Raw genomic sequence first — 15009 nt, 5'->3', positions numbered from 1 at the left:
CAAAAAAAAAAAAAAAAAAAAATGTACTTACACTATGCCTGGCACATATTGCTAAGTGCTTTACAATCATTCTTCTGTTTAATATTAAGAAAAAACCTATGAGGTAGGTACAGTTTTAACTCCATTTTACAGAAGAGAAAAATAAGACTTACTAGCTCCAAATTTCACAGTAATTTAATGGCATAGCTGACGCTTCAGCCCAGCTCTTTCTAATTTCAGAGTTGAAATCTTTGCCTCTCTCTACTGACTCTAATTTTACTTTATCTTCACATGAGAAATTTTGCAAAGTGAAAAAGCAGTTTTTCATTGTCACAGGAATCAAGTGGGTCACTAAGCCTAATCTAGGTGGTGACAATGTATTTCACCCTTTAATACTAAATAGATTTTTCATTTTCTACCTGTAAATGGTATCTTGTTTTAGGAATCACAATAAGAAAACAATGTCAGTAGAACATTGAGCTAAGCATATATGATTGTGTGACAATTGGTAAAATAATGAATCTCTAAAATGAGAGACAACCAATTTCTATATATTTCATAGAGATATTATGAGGATAGAATTAGATAATATTTCAGTGAGCTTTTTGCGGGCCTCCTCAGAGGGAAGGTGCTAACATATTACTAATGAGTATCATCAATACTTTTCGTTATTATTTGCCAACCTTAGATGATGGTGAGCAGAAAATTCTTTGGCAGACTGCCTTAGCTGGCAGTAGAGAGTGTAAGCATGAGTTTGTGTGTCTCTGAGAAATGGATGAAATATTCACAACCTCTGATCTTAACTCTGAGTTTCAAAACTACTCTCACCGGAAGGAATAAGAAAGAACCTATACACAGTCTAGCCAGGAGAATAAAACCAAAGCTGCTCCTAGTTTTCTGTATAAATCTATTTTAAAAAGGGAAGGGGTAGAAATACTGCTCAAGTGATAGCATAGACATATCCAAAGGATTGAATCCATGATGATCTCGTCAAACTCTGGCTGCAAAAGATATGGGATCCCTGCCCAGGGGCGCAGTTCCACAAATGTTCCATGTAAGTATGGGAACTGTTCCGTGCACATTTAACAGATGGAGTAAGAAATATGGCCAAAAAATTAAAAACTGATCTTTGCGTGAGTCCTGGGGGGTCTGACATCGCTATTACAGCCATTGGATGTTCGCCTGAATAAGCCATTCAAGGATTGAATAAGAACCATATGGTCTGAATGGATGTGCTCAGGGACAGTAGCATTAACCAAAGGAGGAAATTTGATGAGCCCAGACGGTGTGCTGGTACTGCGTGTCCATGGGTCAGTCTCCTACAAATCAATTAATACAACTTTCAGCCAGAGAACTTTCCTTGGATACAGCATCAGCAATAGCCCTTTGGACAGGAATCAGACTGATGCCATAATTGGTGAAATAGTAAATAAGGATTTAGATTGTAAAAACTTTGATAGTAGTGTTGGCATTGTTACTGAACAGGATATTAAGGATAATCAAAACCCAATCCTTGTAATCCCTGTTGGTGACCACAAAGAAGGCTTCAAATACTGGCTTATGGCCAATAGATTGATTTAATGATTCTGCAAGCCCCAGTTAGAGATATAGCCCAGCATTTGGGTTTACATGTAAGTGACATTGATTCCTAGTATCTTTGCATAGGAAACATACGGCTGGATTAGAATAGGATTATTAAATGCCCTTCTCAAGCACTGGATATATAATAGGACATTTGCAGCCTTAGATCTTAATTTACTTAGGGTAGAATACAGTATGTTTTGACTGGGTCCCATACTATAAACACAGGAAGTGAAGAAAGAATAGTTCTTCCAATTGCTGTAGAAATTTAAATAGTATGGGATGACAAATTCTGATTTAGAATTTGGGCTGAAATGTAGCTTTAGCATTCCTGCACCTGCACAGTAGAAAGATAAGGCTTTTAATAATGCTGTGCTCAGCCGGGCGCGGTGGCTCAAGCCTGTAATCCCAGCACTTTGGGAGGCCGAGACGGGCGGATCATGAGGTCAGGAGATCGAGACCATCCTGGCTAATACGGTGAAACCCCGTCTCTACTAAAAAATACAAAAAACTAGCCGGGCGAAGTGGCGGGTGCCTGTAGTCCCAGCTACTCGGGAGGCTGAGGCAGGAGAATGGCGTGAACCCGAGAGGAGGAGCTTGCAGTGAGCTGAGATCCGGCCACTGCGCTCCAGCCTGGGTGACAGAGCAAGACTCCGTCTCAAAAAAAAAAAAATAATAATAATAATGCTGTGCTCCAACACTCAGCTCTTCTGACTTGGGAAGAATGTTCTATACTGAATCACTAATATTACTTCCTGCAAAATCTTAGAATTTCCTTAGAGGTCTCTTATTTCAGATGCTGCCTGGACCCAGTACTGGCTATTACAAGATATACCATAATCACATCTAAAAAAAAAAAAAATTTAAATACTGCATATACTTATCTTGAAGTTTTCCTTTGTGGAAATGTGACAAATTTTCAAAGTTAAATTGTTTGATTTAAAATGTATCTTTCTTAAATGAAGTCCCCTGATGTAGATCATAGTATTTAGTAGTATAATAGCAAGATACGTTGTTTAATAATAAGTAGTATTTCTAAAGAAGGCTCCTAAAGCCTTACTGGAATATGCCATCTTTCGAGATTGTGTTGAAAACATTTATTTAATTTAGAAGGAATGGGGAAAGCAATAATGAACAATATAAGATTTTATTCTTGGAAAAAAAATATGATGGCTTAACTTCTTTCACCTTTATGAATGTGGTTAAACATACCCCGATTAGCAAGAAGGCGGCCAAATTTATCCGATTTATGTGGATAATTTAAGCTAAAGTAACACGACTGTTATTTGGAATAATCCAAAATCATTAGATTGGATCACCTTTGAAAATAAAGATTAGAAACTTGTTTGCATCTACATATTTAACTTTTCTAGTTTAAAATGTAAAATACAATTCTGTGTCTCTGTAAATAGAGCTTTTACAGGTTTGGTAACTTCAGGTAAAAGAAAGAATAAAAACAGATGGCACAACACTCAGAATCTCATTATTATGTGCTTATAAGATTTATATACTCCAAGTTGCTTTATTTGGTATAATCTAATTATTTTACTCATGATTTACACACATTAAACTTTTAATTTATATTGATTAATGCAATCAGCTAGAAGAGTCATTCAAATCACTTGATCCACATGAAGTTTCCATGGGCTTCTTAAAGCCATTTTGTTAAGTTAAATAAATTTCTTCTCTTAAAATCATATACTGCATTGATGTTTACTACTACCAAAGGAGAAAAGTAGCCATAATTATAAAGAGATCCTTTTTTATAAATAACAAAGGAGGAAAACAAAACACGAACACTTCTGCAGAGATAAAAATCAAACAAGTTGTTTGGTAGGTCTTTAACTTTTTTGAAGGTATGTATGCATTGAACTAATTTTAAAAGTTTTCCTAATCTAAACCATAGTGGAATCTAAAGAACTAAAATTAGTTTCCATTTTATAGTTAAGGAAACAAAAGAGAAGAAAGAAAAGTGACTTGCTTTGGACCAAAGATATTGCTAGAGCTGAAGTTTGTAACATGAAGTCCTACACAGACCAAAGTTGTTAACTTGTTAGCTAGTTAACTAAGTTGTTAACTAGTTTTAAATTAGAGACTAAACTTGTCAACCGCTAGGTGACTGATACTTATATTATATATTATGATTTATTTACCCATTAATCTTTGTTACTTAACTTTCTGATAAAATTTCCTATTATGATATAACTCCATGGAATAGATATAACCAAAGCATGAATTTGTGCAATATAAGGCCTTTTAGCAAACCATTTATGAAATACTACTGCTGTGTAGACTGTAGTGATGAACACTGAGCAACATTTTACAAAGTGAATATTGTATTTATCTTTTACCTGAAGAATGACTTTAGTTCATGTGACTTTTCTTCCTGCCCTACATTTTGTGAGCATTCTAGAAATGTGTAATAATATTAATATACTTTGGAAACTACATCTTTAAGTATTCTTGTAGCTCTCACAATTCTACAATTCTTTTATCACCTGACAAATGAAAAAACCTGAATATTTTTTCTCTACAAATCATAGGTATATACAAAGAGGTCTGAAATAACATGCGTATCTACAGCTGTGTTTAAAAAAAAAATCTCTAGTATTATTTTGTATTTTATGTAGTTATAAAAATCCAGTAAAGCATATTATTCTTTAGTGTCTTCAAATACATAATCATACACCTCCAATGGATTTTTTTTTTTAACCACTAATTTTTTGTGTGTATTTTAGACAGATAATCCCTTTTCTACTAGTATGTGATCTTGGGCAATTCAACTCCTTTAGGTTCTGGTTTCCTCATCTGAAAAAATGAAGTGCTTAGGCCTTATGAATTCTAAAGTTCCTTTGAGCTTTAGATTCAACTCTGTGATTGTATAAAATAAATGTAAAATCGAGCTTTAATCTTATTTGAAATCAATAATGCTAAGTTTCCAATTTGAAAAAATAGGCATGTTTTAAGATTTGAAGTTTCTGAAAGTGTCAGTTCTCATTAATTGCAGACAGGGGGAAAAAGAGCAGTTAATTGCTGGCCAGGACTATACTGCTCAGTTATTTGCATAGGAAAACTGGGTGCAGACATAAATATTTTCACACACAGTTACTTGTAGTAACAGAACCACAAAACTGGAGATTATTTGGCCAGATGCTGTGACTTTTGTATAGGTACAGATCTGATACAATTAACATATCACTATAAAAATTATTGTTCTTCAAGACCAACTAGGTAAGTCATAAGTTTTCAAGTGGAACATTTTCTCCTTCTCAAGTATACATTATCAGTAACCCTGATCACAGGGTTGATACTATATTATTGGTTTAGCCAACTGCCTCTTCTTCATCATTTTGGACAGATGATCTTTTTTTCTTCATGATAATTTTTACTGCTCAAAACTCAATAATCTTTCTTAATATCCTGTTTTAATATTTATCAGACTTAGGGTCAGATATTCTTCCCTACAGCCAAGGAAATGTTAACTTCCTCTTGCCTAATTTTTTTATAGACACATAATTGCTCAGCACACCTCTAAAAAGTCCATTATGATTGTCAATTGAGTACCACCTACTAGGAAACAAATATGAATTTGGTTTCTTTACCTTCCATATCTCGAGTTCCTTCCTGACATGTGATAACCAAAATAGGACACAATTCCTTAATTTATTTACTAATTAATCTAATAAATTTTTGTTGCATATATACTATGTGCCAATTAATTAATTTAATAAATTTTTGTTGCATACACAATACATGCCAAGTACTATTCTAGGCATTCATTGTTTACAATAAAATATTTTGTGGTGATGCAGATATTCTGCATCTGCTCTGTCCAACACAGTAGCCACTAGCTACCTGTGGCTAGTGGGTATGAGGAACTGAATTCTTTAATTAATTTAAATTCAAATAGCCACAAGTGACTCTTGAGGCTTTTACATTCAAAGGAGGAGAGACAAACAAAGAAATAATCTAATAAGTAAACAGGGCAATTTAAAGTAGCGTTAAGTGGTAAGAGGGAACTAAAGCAGTAGGACAGAATCACTATTACATGGGGCGAGGGATGCCGGGACGCGATCTGGGAGCAGGAAAGGGTATTGAGGTATCATTTTAGAATAAGGATAGTCAAGGAAAGATCTCTCTGTTGAAATGACACTTGACCTGAGACTGAAAGATGAGAAGACAGCAGTAGAAGGAATTGGGAACAAAGCATTACTAGAAGGACCAGCAAATTTAGATGCTCTAAGGAGGAACAAGCTTAGTGTATGAAGGTGGAAATCCAATGTGTCTGGAGTAATCTGTGTAAGAGAGAGAATGGGGTTGAGGAAGGAGGCAGGGGCTAGATCACTAAATCTACTGTTTATCGGTGTTATGGAAATAGGAAACCACTGAGGTTTTTTAAGCAAAAAGGTGACATAATGTGATAACATGTTTTTAAAAGATCTTTCTAAATGCTCTCTGGAAAATAGATTCTAGGAGAAAAAAGTAGAAGCACAATCATCAGGTAAGAAGCCACTCCATTTGCCAGTTTGATCTAGAGTATAGCGATGAAGAAGGTGAAAAGTGAAAGAATTCCAGGGATATTCTGGAGATAAAACCAACAAAGCTTGGTGATAGAATTAGTATAATAAACTGATCACTTTCTAAGTACCATGTCATGATCCCTTTTCATTTTAATATAAGGTTGAATTTTTATTAAACAACCTAACATGGATGACATTTGTTCAACTTTGCTTATAACCATGTTCCTTACTGTTATTCATATAAACAAATGACTTTCATAGTATCATTATTTTGATTTGTCAAAGTTTGATAATTTGAAAAATGCATCAATAAAATTCTACAAATGCTTAGTTTAAAAAAGACTTTCATTTTGCCATATTCTGCAAATAAGATTTATCATGCTAGAGTTATGAGTTGATTTTGTGATGTCTGTGTCTCGATAAATTATTCCTGACTTTCTACTTAGGTGCAGTATGTGTGGTTTATTGCAGAGAGTAGAGCTGAGCAGAATTCCAATACATATGTTCATGTGGGGGCCATACACATTGCTAGTTGGTGTATAAAGGGTTTTTTTGTACCCAGTCCCTAATGTCTTGGCATTACTTTTATTATGTCTGCAGTGCTCATGTAGATGAAATGCCACAATACATTCTTTTACTATTGTAGCCTCAACCAATCTTTTTTTTTTTTTTTTTTTTTTTTTTAAGAAAGAGCAATTACCATCATAAAAATTCCTTACTGGGGAACTTTCCATATTGCGTTATCATTCCATGCGTCCAATAATAGTGGAATATAAAGAAAAATTTTAAAGAAAATACTAAAATATCTAAAAAAGACTTTGAGGTCTATAGCTAGCTCTATAATGAGAAACACTAAAAGTCTAGAGGAATAGAAACAAGGGAAAAGAAGCAATGTGACTTTTTTTTAAGAACTCCCAATATATGTTAGAGGCTTATAAATCATGGCCTAGCTAAGATCATTTGCAAGTCACATGAACCTTCACCAATGTCTGAACACAGTTAGAGAACAATCTGTCTGTTATCTATTGGGAGAATGCTAATGCCTATAATTGGTCAGTACCTGACCCTTATGTATTTCTGTCCTGATAGCTGTATCTGCCTAACAGCTAATTCTGTGTTTTCTGTGAAATCTTGCAGTGGTGTTATCAGGGAGATTGTGTTCCTTTTGGCACTTGGCCCCAGAGCATAGATGGGGGCTGGGGTCCCTGGTCACTATGGGGAGAGTGCAGCAGGACCTGCGGGGGAGGCGTCTCCTCATCCCTAAGACACTGTGACAGTCCAGCGTAAGTAGCTAAAGTAAGCCGGAGCCAACAAAAAGACACAGTTGGAAATGATTCAAAGCTGTGGTTTCACATGTTATCTGTAAAAACGTTTCACTAGTGAGCCAAGTACTTGTCTTCAGAACAAGCCATAGGCACAGGAAGGTGGAGGAGCTTTGTTAAACAGACTTTCTTTTTCTTCCTTTCCCCTTATTGTGTAACTAAAAATAAAATGTAAAAAATAGAAAGTATTGTATATCTGTCCCAGATAAGCCAGACTTTTAATCTAATAATAATCAGATAGATTTCCTCCTCCAAAAACTACTGAATTATGGATGAATCCAAATCTGGTCTTAGCTACATTACTATTATTCCCAGGAAACCTAAGGTCTTTTCACATGTCACATAAAATTATTACTGCTACATTAGTATTAAAAGGACCAATGAGAGCACTTCAAGGGTTGAAATGCCTTGATTCGCATCACAAATCACAATGAAAAGAATACTGCCCATGTGTTAAAATAGTTTCCATTCATATGCCCCCATTAATCATCTTCCGGAGCTGCCACCACTTTTCTCCCCATGACTGTTTTATGCAGGTCAGACTGCTCCTCTCCCACCACTCTTTTCTCCAGCCCGAGTCCCCCTGGCGCAAGGCCAGCACCATCAGTATTCTTTGCTAGCTCTGTTGCTTCTCCCTCCTACCAGTGCTTCATGCCCATTACAGGTGGACGGTTCCTCTGGTTGTATTTTCTTGTCCTCCCTAAGACTAAACCGTTCTTTGGCTGCCACATGTCAAGTGCCCATTTTTGTCTAGAACACTGGTTGAGGACCTTCTTTCCCAGCTAGTATTCGAAGGAGAATAATGTTATGATAATGCTTTTCCTTTTTTTTTCTCCTTCTGAGATAAAAGATGGTCTATTTTTATTTTTTGTTTTTCTCCATTTTTAACTCAGGATCCCTCTCTTTGGTTCCTATCTCCAACTGTCTTTTCTTTTACTCTTTTAACTTGTTTTGCTTTATATTAGTTCTGTGTTTCCATTCTGCCACTTCCTATCAGTTATTCCCCTCTTGCTAAACAGAGCTTCCTGTCACCCATTCATAAACAAGTCATGCTACCACCATCCCCACTATCTTGTTTTTATCTGACCAACCCATTTCTCCAAAGCTGGTTCAAGCTGAGCCATTTCCCTTCCTTACTTAAGAGTCAGCATTCACTGGCATTCAAAATATATTCAAAAGGTAGCTTTAATGATCCCATTGATACCAGTGAGCCAAAATTATGATTTAGACTTGATCATTTTTTTTTTTTTTTTTTTTTTTTTTGAGACGGAGTCTCGCTCTGTCGCCCAGGCTAGAGTGCAGTGGCTGGATCTCAGCTCACTGCAAGCTCCGCCTCCCGGGTTTACGCCATTCTCCTTTCTTAGCCTCCCGAGTAGCTGGGACTACAGGCGCCCACCACCTTGCCAGGCTAGTTTTTTGTATTTTTTAGTAGAGGCGGGGTTTCACCGGGTTAGCCAGGATGGTCTCGATCTCCTGACCTCGTGATCCGCCCGTCTCGGCCTCCCAAAGTGCTGGGATTACAGGCTTGAGCCACCGCGCCCGGCCTAGACTGGATCATTTTTTAAAAATTACAGAATAACTAACCTAAGTTCAACTGAAAGCTGCTATAAATTAATAAAAGTATAAAAAACCCTGTGATAAATAATATACGCAGATACTTAAGGAAAAAAACTGGACCTCTTTTAAAAGAAGAAATTGGTTGTTTTTATCACTCAATGGTAGTATGCCCAAATAATAGCAATGGCTTTCCCTAATGTTAAATCCTTTAAAGATAACTTATATGGTCAAATATGTGATGTCTTACTGTTTCATTAATTTTGGTGAAATATAAAATATTTAGTATTTATATAATGCAATGCCATCTGATTTTTAGATTTAAATTTTTAAACTTCATGGACTATTTTGAAATGAGATGGAAATTTGTTTTTGCATTATTCACTTTGAATGAAAGCTATTTCCAGGGAGTTATTTCATGTTTCCTTGCTTCCTCTTTGGAGTAAAAACAAACTTTCCATTTCCTAGTTGGTAAACATGTAGCATCAGATTATGGATTTTGTTGAATATGATTTAAATATCTTTTCATTATAAATAAGTTATTTTTACTATGATAATTAGAAAGTATATTGACTCAATTGATTTTCTTGAGAATATAAATCATGACAATTAAAAATCTTATAAATTACTAGTAAATTAATACAAAATTAATAGTACTATTAATACAAATTAATAATAAATTGCCTTAATTTTTATGTTCAACAACCATAATTATTGCTAACAATCACCAGCATGATTAATAATTAAAACATGTCAAATGATACAGTTTTTGAAAGTAAACTTTAGTATGTTTTCATCAAGTAATATATATACTCTGTATGGATAGATGTATTATATTCACATTTTAAACAAAATGTTTTTTCAGACCTTCAGGAGGTGGAAAATATTGCCTTGGGGAAAGGAAACGGTATCGCTCCTGTAACACAGATGTAAGTAAACCAAACTCTTCTATGAAAAATTAGCTTACTCTTTCCCTAGAGTAGGGAAATTTTTTAAATTTTAAACTATTTGATAAGAAATTCATGTGTGTGAAGGTCACATTAATTTTCTAAATTGTTAATAATGAATGGAGCTGGCCTCAGCTCCATCAATTCCATTAATAAGGGTCAAGGAGGAGCTCCAGCACTGGGAACAAGTATATTCTTCCCCCAACAGATATCAAGAGAGGCCCACACACTCTGAACTGCCCTGTCCCACACACTCACAACTTCAACACCACTATCTTTCTTGACTCCACAGAATTAATCTTATTATGCCCTTTATTCAATTTTATGTTTGCCACTGCAAGAAGTCCCAGACTCCTACATCATCCCTCATCCAATAGACAAGATGCTGTATATTTCCTCTTCTGTTCTGTTTTCTATCCCTGCCCAATTACTGAAACTTCTCCTGTACCTTCAGGAATTCAAAACCCCTAATAATCACTTCTCTGAATTTTCCTTCCTTTTACCTTCTTACTTTAATGGAAACTAGCTCTTCCTCTGAAGATAATGCTTCTCCTATAGTCTTCAAACTGGTAGGCTTTTGTTTTCTCTCTTAGCCATTGAATGACGGAGCCTGAAAGTGGATTGACAGTGTTTATATCTCATTACTCCTCCAGATCACTCTTCCTTCCCCTATCTAAAAACCATACCTGTTAATTAATGTCATTAGACTGTTAACATTTTCATGCTCTCCACCTCTACTTCTGTCTTAATTCTTGGTGATTTTATAAATATGCAGATGATTGTCCTAACATCTTCTCTTCTGAATTTTTTCATAAACACACAAACATGCTCCTATCTGTAAACAAACAAACCAAAAAACCATGCTAGTTATTTTCCTATTGCTTTGTTTCCCATTGAAACAAAATTTCTCAAAAGATTTGTCTATACTTACTGAATCCATTTCCTCTCTTCACATTTTTTTTTTCTAAAATGGCTCCTATCAGGTTTTTGCCTTGATCATTCTATGGAAATGCTCTTGTTAAGTCACAGATGATTTCCATGCTGTTAAATCTAATAGTCAATTCTGAGTCTTCAGCTTACTACTTCACTTTCAATAGGCTTCCAGGAAACTACATTGCAGTTGTTATTTTACATTAATGCTTACTCCTCTTCCTCCTTCACTGGTTCCTACTCTTTATTTTATTTTTATTTTTTTGAGACAAGAGTCTTACTCTGTCGGCCAGGCTGGAGTGTGGTGGCACCATCTTGGCTCACTGTAACCTCTGTCTCCTGGACTCAAGCAATTCTCCTGCCTCAGCCTCCCGAGTAGCTGGGATTACAGGCGTGTGCCACCACGCCTGGCATATAGTTGACAGCATATATATATATACTTTTTAGTAGAGACTGGGTTTTTCACCGTGTTGGCCAGGCTGGTCTCGAACTCCTGACCTCAGGTGATCCACCCGCTTCGGCCTCCCAAAGTGCTGAGATTACAGGCATGAGCCATCGCGCCGGACCGGTTCCTACTCTTTACTCTGACCTCAATGTTAGAGTACCCAGGAGTTAGTCGGTGGCCTGTGTCTCTGCTCTCACCAGTACTCCTTTCTTTGGTGATCTTATCTGGTTCCATTGCTTTTGTACCATTTATTTGCCATTTGACCCAAAAATTTATATCTTCAGCCTGTACTTCTTTCATGAATTTCAGGTTCATATCTTACTATTTGAGTAGACTTTTAATGGACATTTAATGTTTCACATGTCCAACTGTTATCCCCAAAACATTTTCTCCACTCGTTCTTCCAGCAGGTTTTCCCATCTCAGATGTCAACTCCATTTGGCTTACACCAAAAATCCTGGAGTCTTTCTTGACACCTTTTTCTGTCTCATAGCTTATATCCAATTCCTCAGGAAATCCCATTAGTTTTGCCTTCAAAGTATATGGTAGGTGCTTCTTAACTTCACTACTGCTGCTGTGGTCTAAGTTACTGTTATCTTTCACAGGATTACTCTAATAGCCTTTTATGAGGATTCCCCTTTACTATCCAGTCCTCAATATAGGAGGCAGAGTGAGTCAGATTATCTTTTACTCAGAACCTCACAATGGCTCCCCATTTTACTTAAATCCAAAGTCGTTACAACAACCTGCAAGGTCTACACAATCTGGCTTTCATTACTTCTCTGAACTCATCTCTTACTAGTTTCTTTATCATTGTCTCTACTCCAGCAACATAGGCCTCCTTCCTTGAATGTGCCTGACATGCTTCTACCTTCGGGCTTTTGCAGTAACTGTTCCCTTTGCCTTGTGTACTCTTCTCCCAAAATATCTATGTGGTTAACTCTCTCACCTCATCACCTTTACTCAACTGTCACATTTTCAATGAGACCATTCTGAATACTGAATTTCAAATTGCAGCCCTCTCCAGTCCATACAACTCCAGGACTCCTAATCTTCCTTACCCTACTCTATTTTCTGCCCTTCTATCACCTATATAATTGATTTGTCATATTTAATTCTATTAAAATTGTATTTTGGAGTATTTTGGAATAATTACATGTAACTTCAATTATGATGATCTTTTAGAGTTACCAGTGTTATTTATTCATTTGTTTAAAAAATAATTGAATGCCTGTTGTATTTTAGACCATGCTTGGGTGGAAAAGACAATCTCTGCCCTCAAAGAGCTTATAAATTTATTGGGAAATCACTTAGGTACAGAAAATTATAATACAGAGTGATAAGTGATATGATGGGATTAGTATGGGATGCTATAAAAGTGCATAGAATGGCACCTAACCTAATTAGGGACTTAAGGACTTTGTCCCACAGGAAGCTAGAGACATGAAGGGCAAGTCTAAGGTGACCAGAAAAAAGTGACAATGAGAGCATCTTAGACAGAAGGAAAATTAAGTGTAAGGCCTGAGGGTTAAGAAGTGTGATCTTTATCTTGGGACATTAAGAAACCATTGAAAGAGCCTCAGATTGATGCTTTAGATGAGAATGGATTTGTGAAAGACAAGATTACAACAGAACAATAAATCAAGAAAAATGTAGGGATATTGGTAAGAATGATTGAAGTGCTGAGCCATGGGCTCCATGCCAGGAGTAACAGTGGAGTCCAAAGAGGGCTAACAGGGAATAAATTAAGGACCTAACTTAAAAAGCCATAAAAATCAAAGAACCAGAGTAGTAGGAAATACAGGGTGAGAGAGATAGAAGGTAAGGAGATCAGAGAATGACATGTATTTCAATTAAAGATATGACAAGTGAGAATATTCTCAATGATGACAAACTGACAAATCTGGAGTGTGGCCATGGGAGTGTGTGCCTAACCTGACTAGAGGTAAAGGAGTTCAAAAACCTTAAGTCTTGAGGAGGAGGACCTTTAACATAGGGATGTGAAAGTCACTTAGGATGCTACTGAAACTTAGAATTTAGTTCATACTATGAATAGGCTATCAGACTCCTTAATAAATGAGAGAGAGAGGCACAGTGGCTCAGGCCTATAATTCCAGCACTTTGGGAGGCTGAGGCAGGCAGATTTCTTGAGTCCAGGAGTTCAAGACCAGCCTGGGCAACATGGTGAAAACTTGTCTTAAGCAAAAAGAGAGAGAGAGAGAGAGCGCGAAAGTGACCCTTATTTATTAAGCCAGATAGGAGTGAAGCCAGATAGTGATTTGGATGATATGAATCTCGGAAGAATGGAAGTTTTATATAAGGTTAGAAGAACTGAATACCTATCTACAGTATGTCACACTTTTAGGTAGGAGTGAGAAAATCAAACCCTCCTCTCAATTCCCAACTCATTCCATTATTGTATAATCGCAGGGTTGGGCATACATTTAGGCCCCAATAATGTATGTATTATATACTGTAATGTGAATAATGGTAACAGGAAAAAAGTGCCAAACATCTCAGCTTGTTGCATTTTATTCATGAGTTACGTGTTAGATGTTCAGATTGTAGAACTTACTATTGGTGGGTTGAGATTTCTATTACTATCTTTGTCTTCTGTTTCATCTTTCAGCAAATTATAAGGAGATACAGTAAACATAACTATATTATGGATACATAAATATTTATGTTTTCTTCATTAATATTGACTCTACTAGCTCAGAACTTGAGGCAATTCTGCTGTCATATTAAAATATATTTTCATGCTATCCAAGTTAATAAAGTTGTCTGAATGCAATTTTGTTTAAGCTGGGGCTTGCTTTAATGTAATCTAATATATAAAAATTTCCCAAATACCTCATCTACACTAGCACTGTCCAATAGAACTTTCTTCAATGATGAAAATATTCTATGTGTGCACTGTCCAGCCCAATAGCCACTAGCCAAATTAGCTATTAAGGACTTGAAATGTTGCTAGTGCAGCTGAAGAACAGAAATTCTGAGTTTAATTTATTTTAATTTGAACAGCCCCATGTGGCTGGTGGCAACCATATAGGACAGTACAGAGTTCGACAGTCTAGCTATGCAACAGAGAAATTCTTGTTACAAAGAAGATTGTAAATTTTATGTGTAAAATTCTCCAAACAAATCACTCTTAGCTCATAAAGAGTTCACACCTATAATACCAACTACTCAGGAGGTTGAGGTCGGAGTATCACTTGAGCCCAGGAGTTTGAGGCTGCAGTGAGCTATGATCATACCACCACACTACAGCCTGGGTGACAGTGAGACCCTGACTCAAAATAAATAAATTTTAAAAATTAAATTAAAAATAAATAAAAACATAAATAAATGTAGAGAGACTTCCATTTTTGGTCGTGACAGACTAGGTTATTCTGACAAATTTTTTTTTTTAATTACTCAGTAAGATTTTTTTATCATTTAAAAATTAGCAAGGAACTGACAAGATAGCAAAGGGGATGTCAGGAGGTCAAATTCTGTGAGAAAGGGGAACATAAAAAGATAAGTAGAGCATCCAAGCACCTAAAGTACTTCTGCCCTGACGATATTGAGAGGAAGAGAAAAGATAAACTGCTCCACTGTCGTTTTCTTAAGTATTACGAAAGTTGTTCCCAGATCTCCTTCCCTGCTCCTCAGCAAATTTTTTTCAGGTTTTCAAACATCATATGCTCTCAGTCATAAGTGGGAGCTAAGCTATGAGGATGCAAAGGCAT

General features: G+C 36.1%; 1 protein-coding gene across 7 annotated transcripts in view; it reads left to right on the top strand.

Annotated features, from left to right (window-relative positions):
- The window catches only part of ADAMTS6 (ADAM metallopeptidase with thrombospondin type 1 motif 6), a 333350-nt gene that overhangs the window by 217212 nt on the left and 101129 nt on the right, over nucleotides 1-15009 (top strand). For 5 of the 7 annotated variants that reach the window (XR_004183963.1, XR_004183962.1, XM_021940153.2 and 2 more), the window contains 2 exons: nucleotides 7218-7363; nucleotides 9822-9885. Coding sequence is in view for 5 of the 7 variants with exons in the window: in XM_021940153.2 (XP_021795845.2) it covers nucleotides 7218-7363; nucleotides 9822-9885 (210 nt within the window). In the remaining 2 variants the exon portion in view is untranslated. The remainder of the gene's footprint in view (nucleotides 1-7217; nucleotides 7364-9821; nucleotides 9886-15009) is intronic. The other 2 variants (XM_031666735.1, XM_031666734.1) reach the window with 1 other exon arrangement.

The sequence above is a fragment of the Papio anubis genome, chromosome 5 (genome assembly GCF_008728515.1).
Source record: "Papio anubis isolate 15944 chromosome 5, Panubis1.0, whole genome shotgun sequence".
Lineage (NCBI taxonomy): Eukaryota > Metazoa > Chordata > Mammalia > Primates > Cercopithecidae > Papio > Papio anubis.
This window is presented reverse-complemented; position numbering and strand designations above follow the sequence as displayed.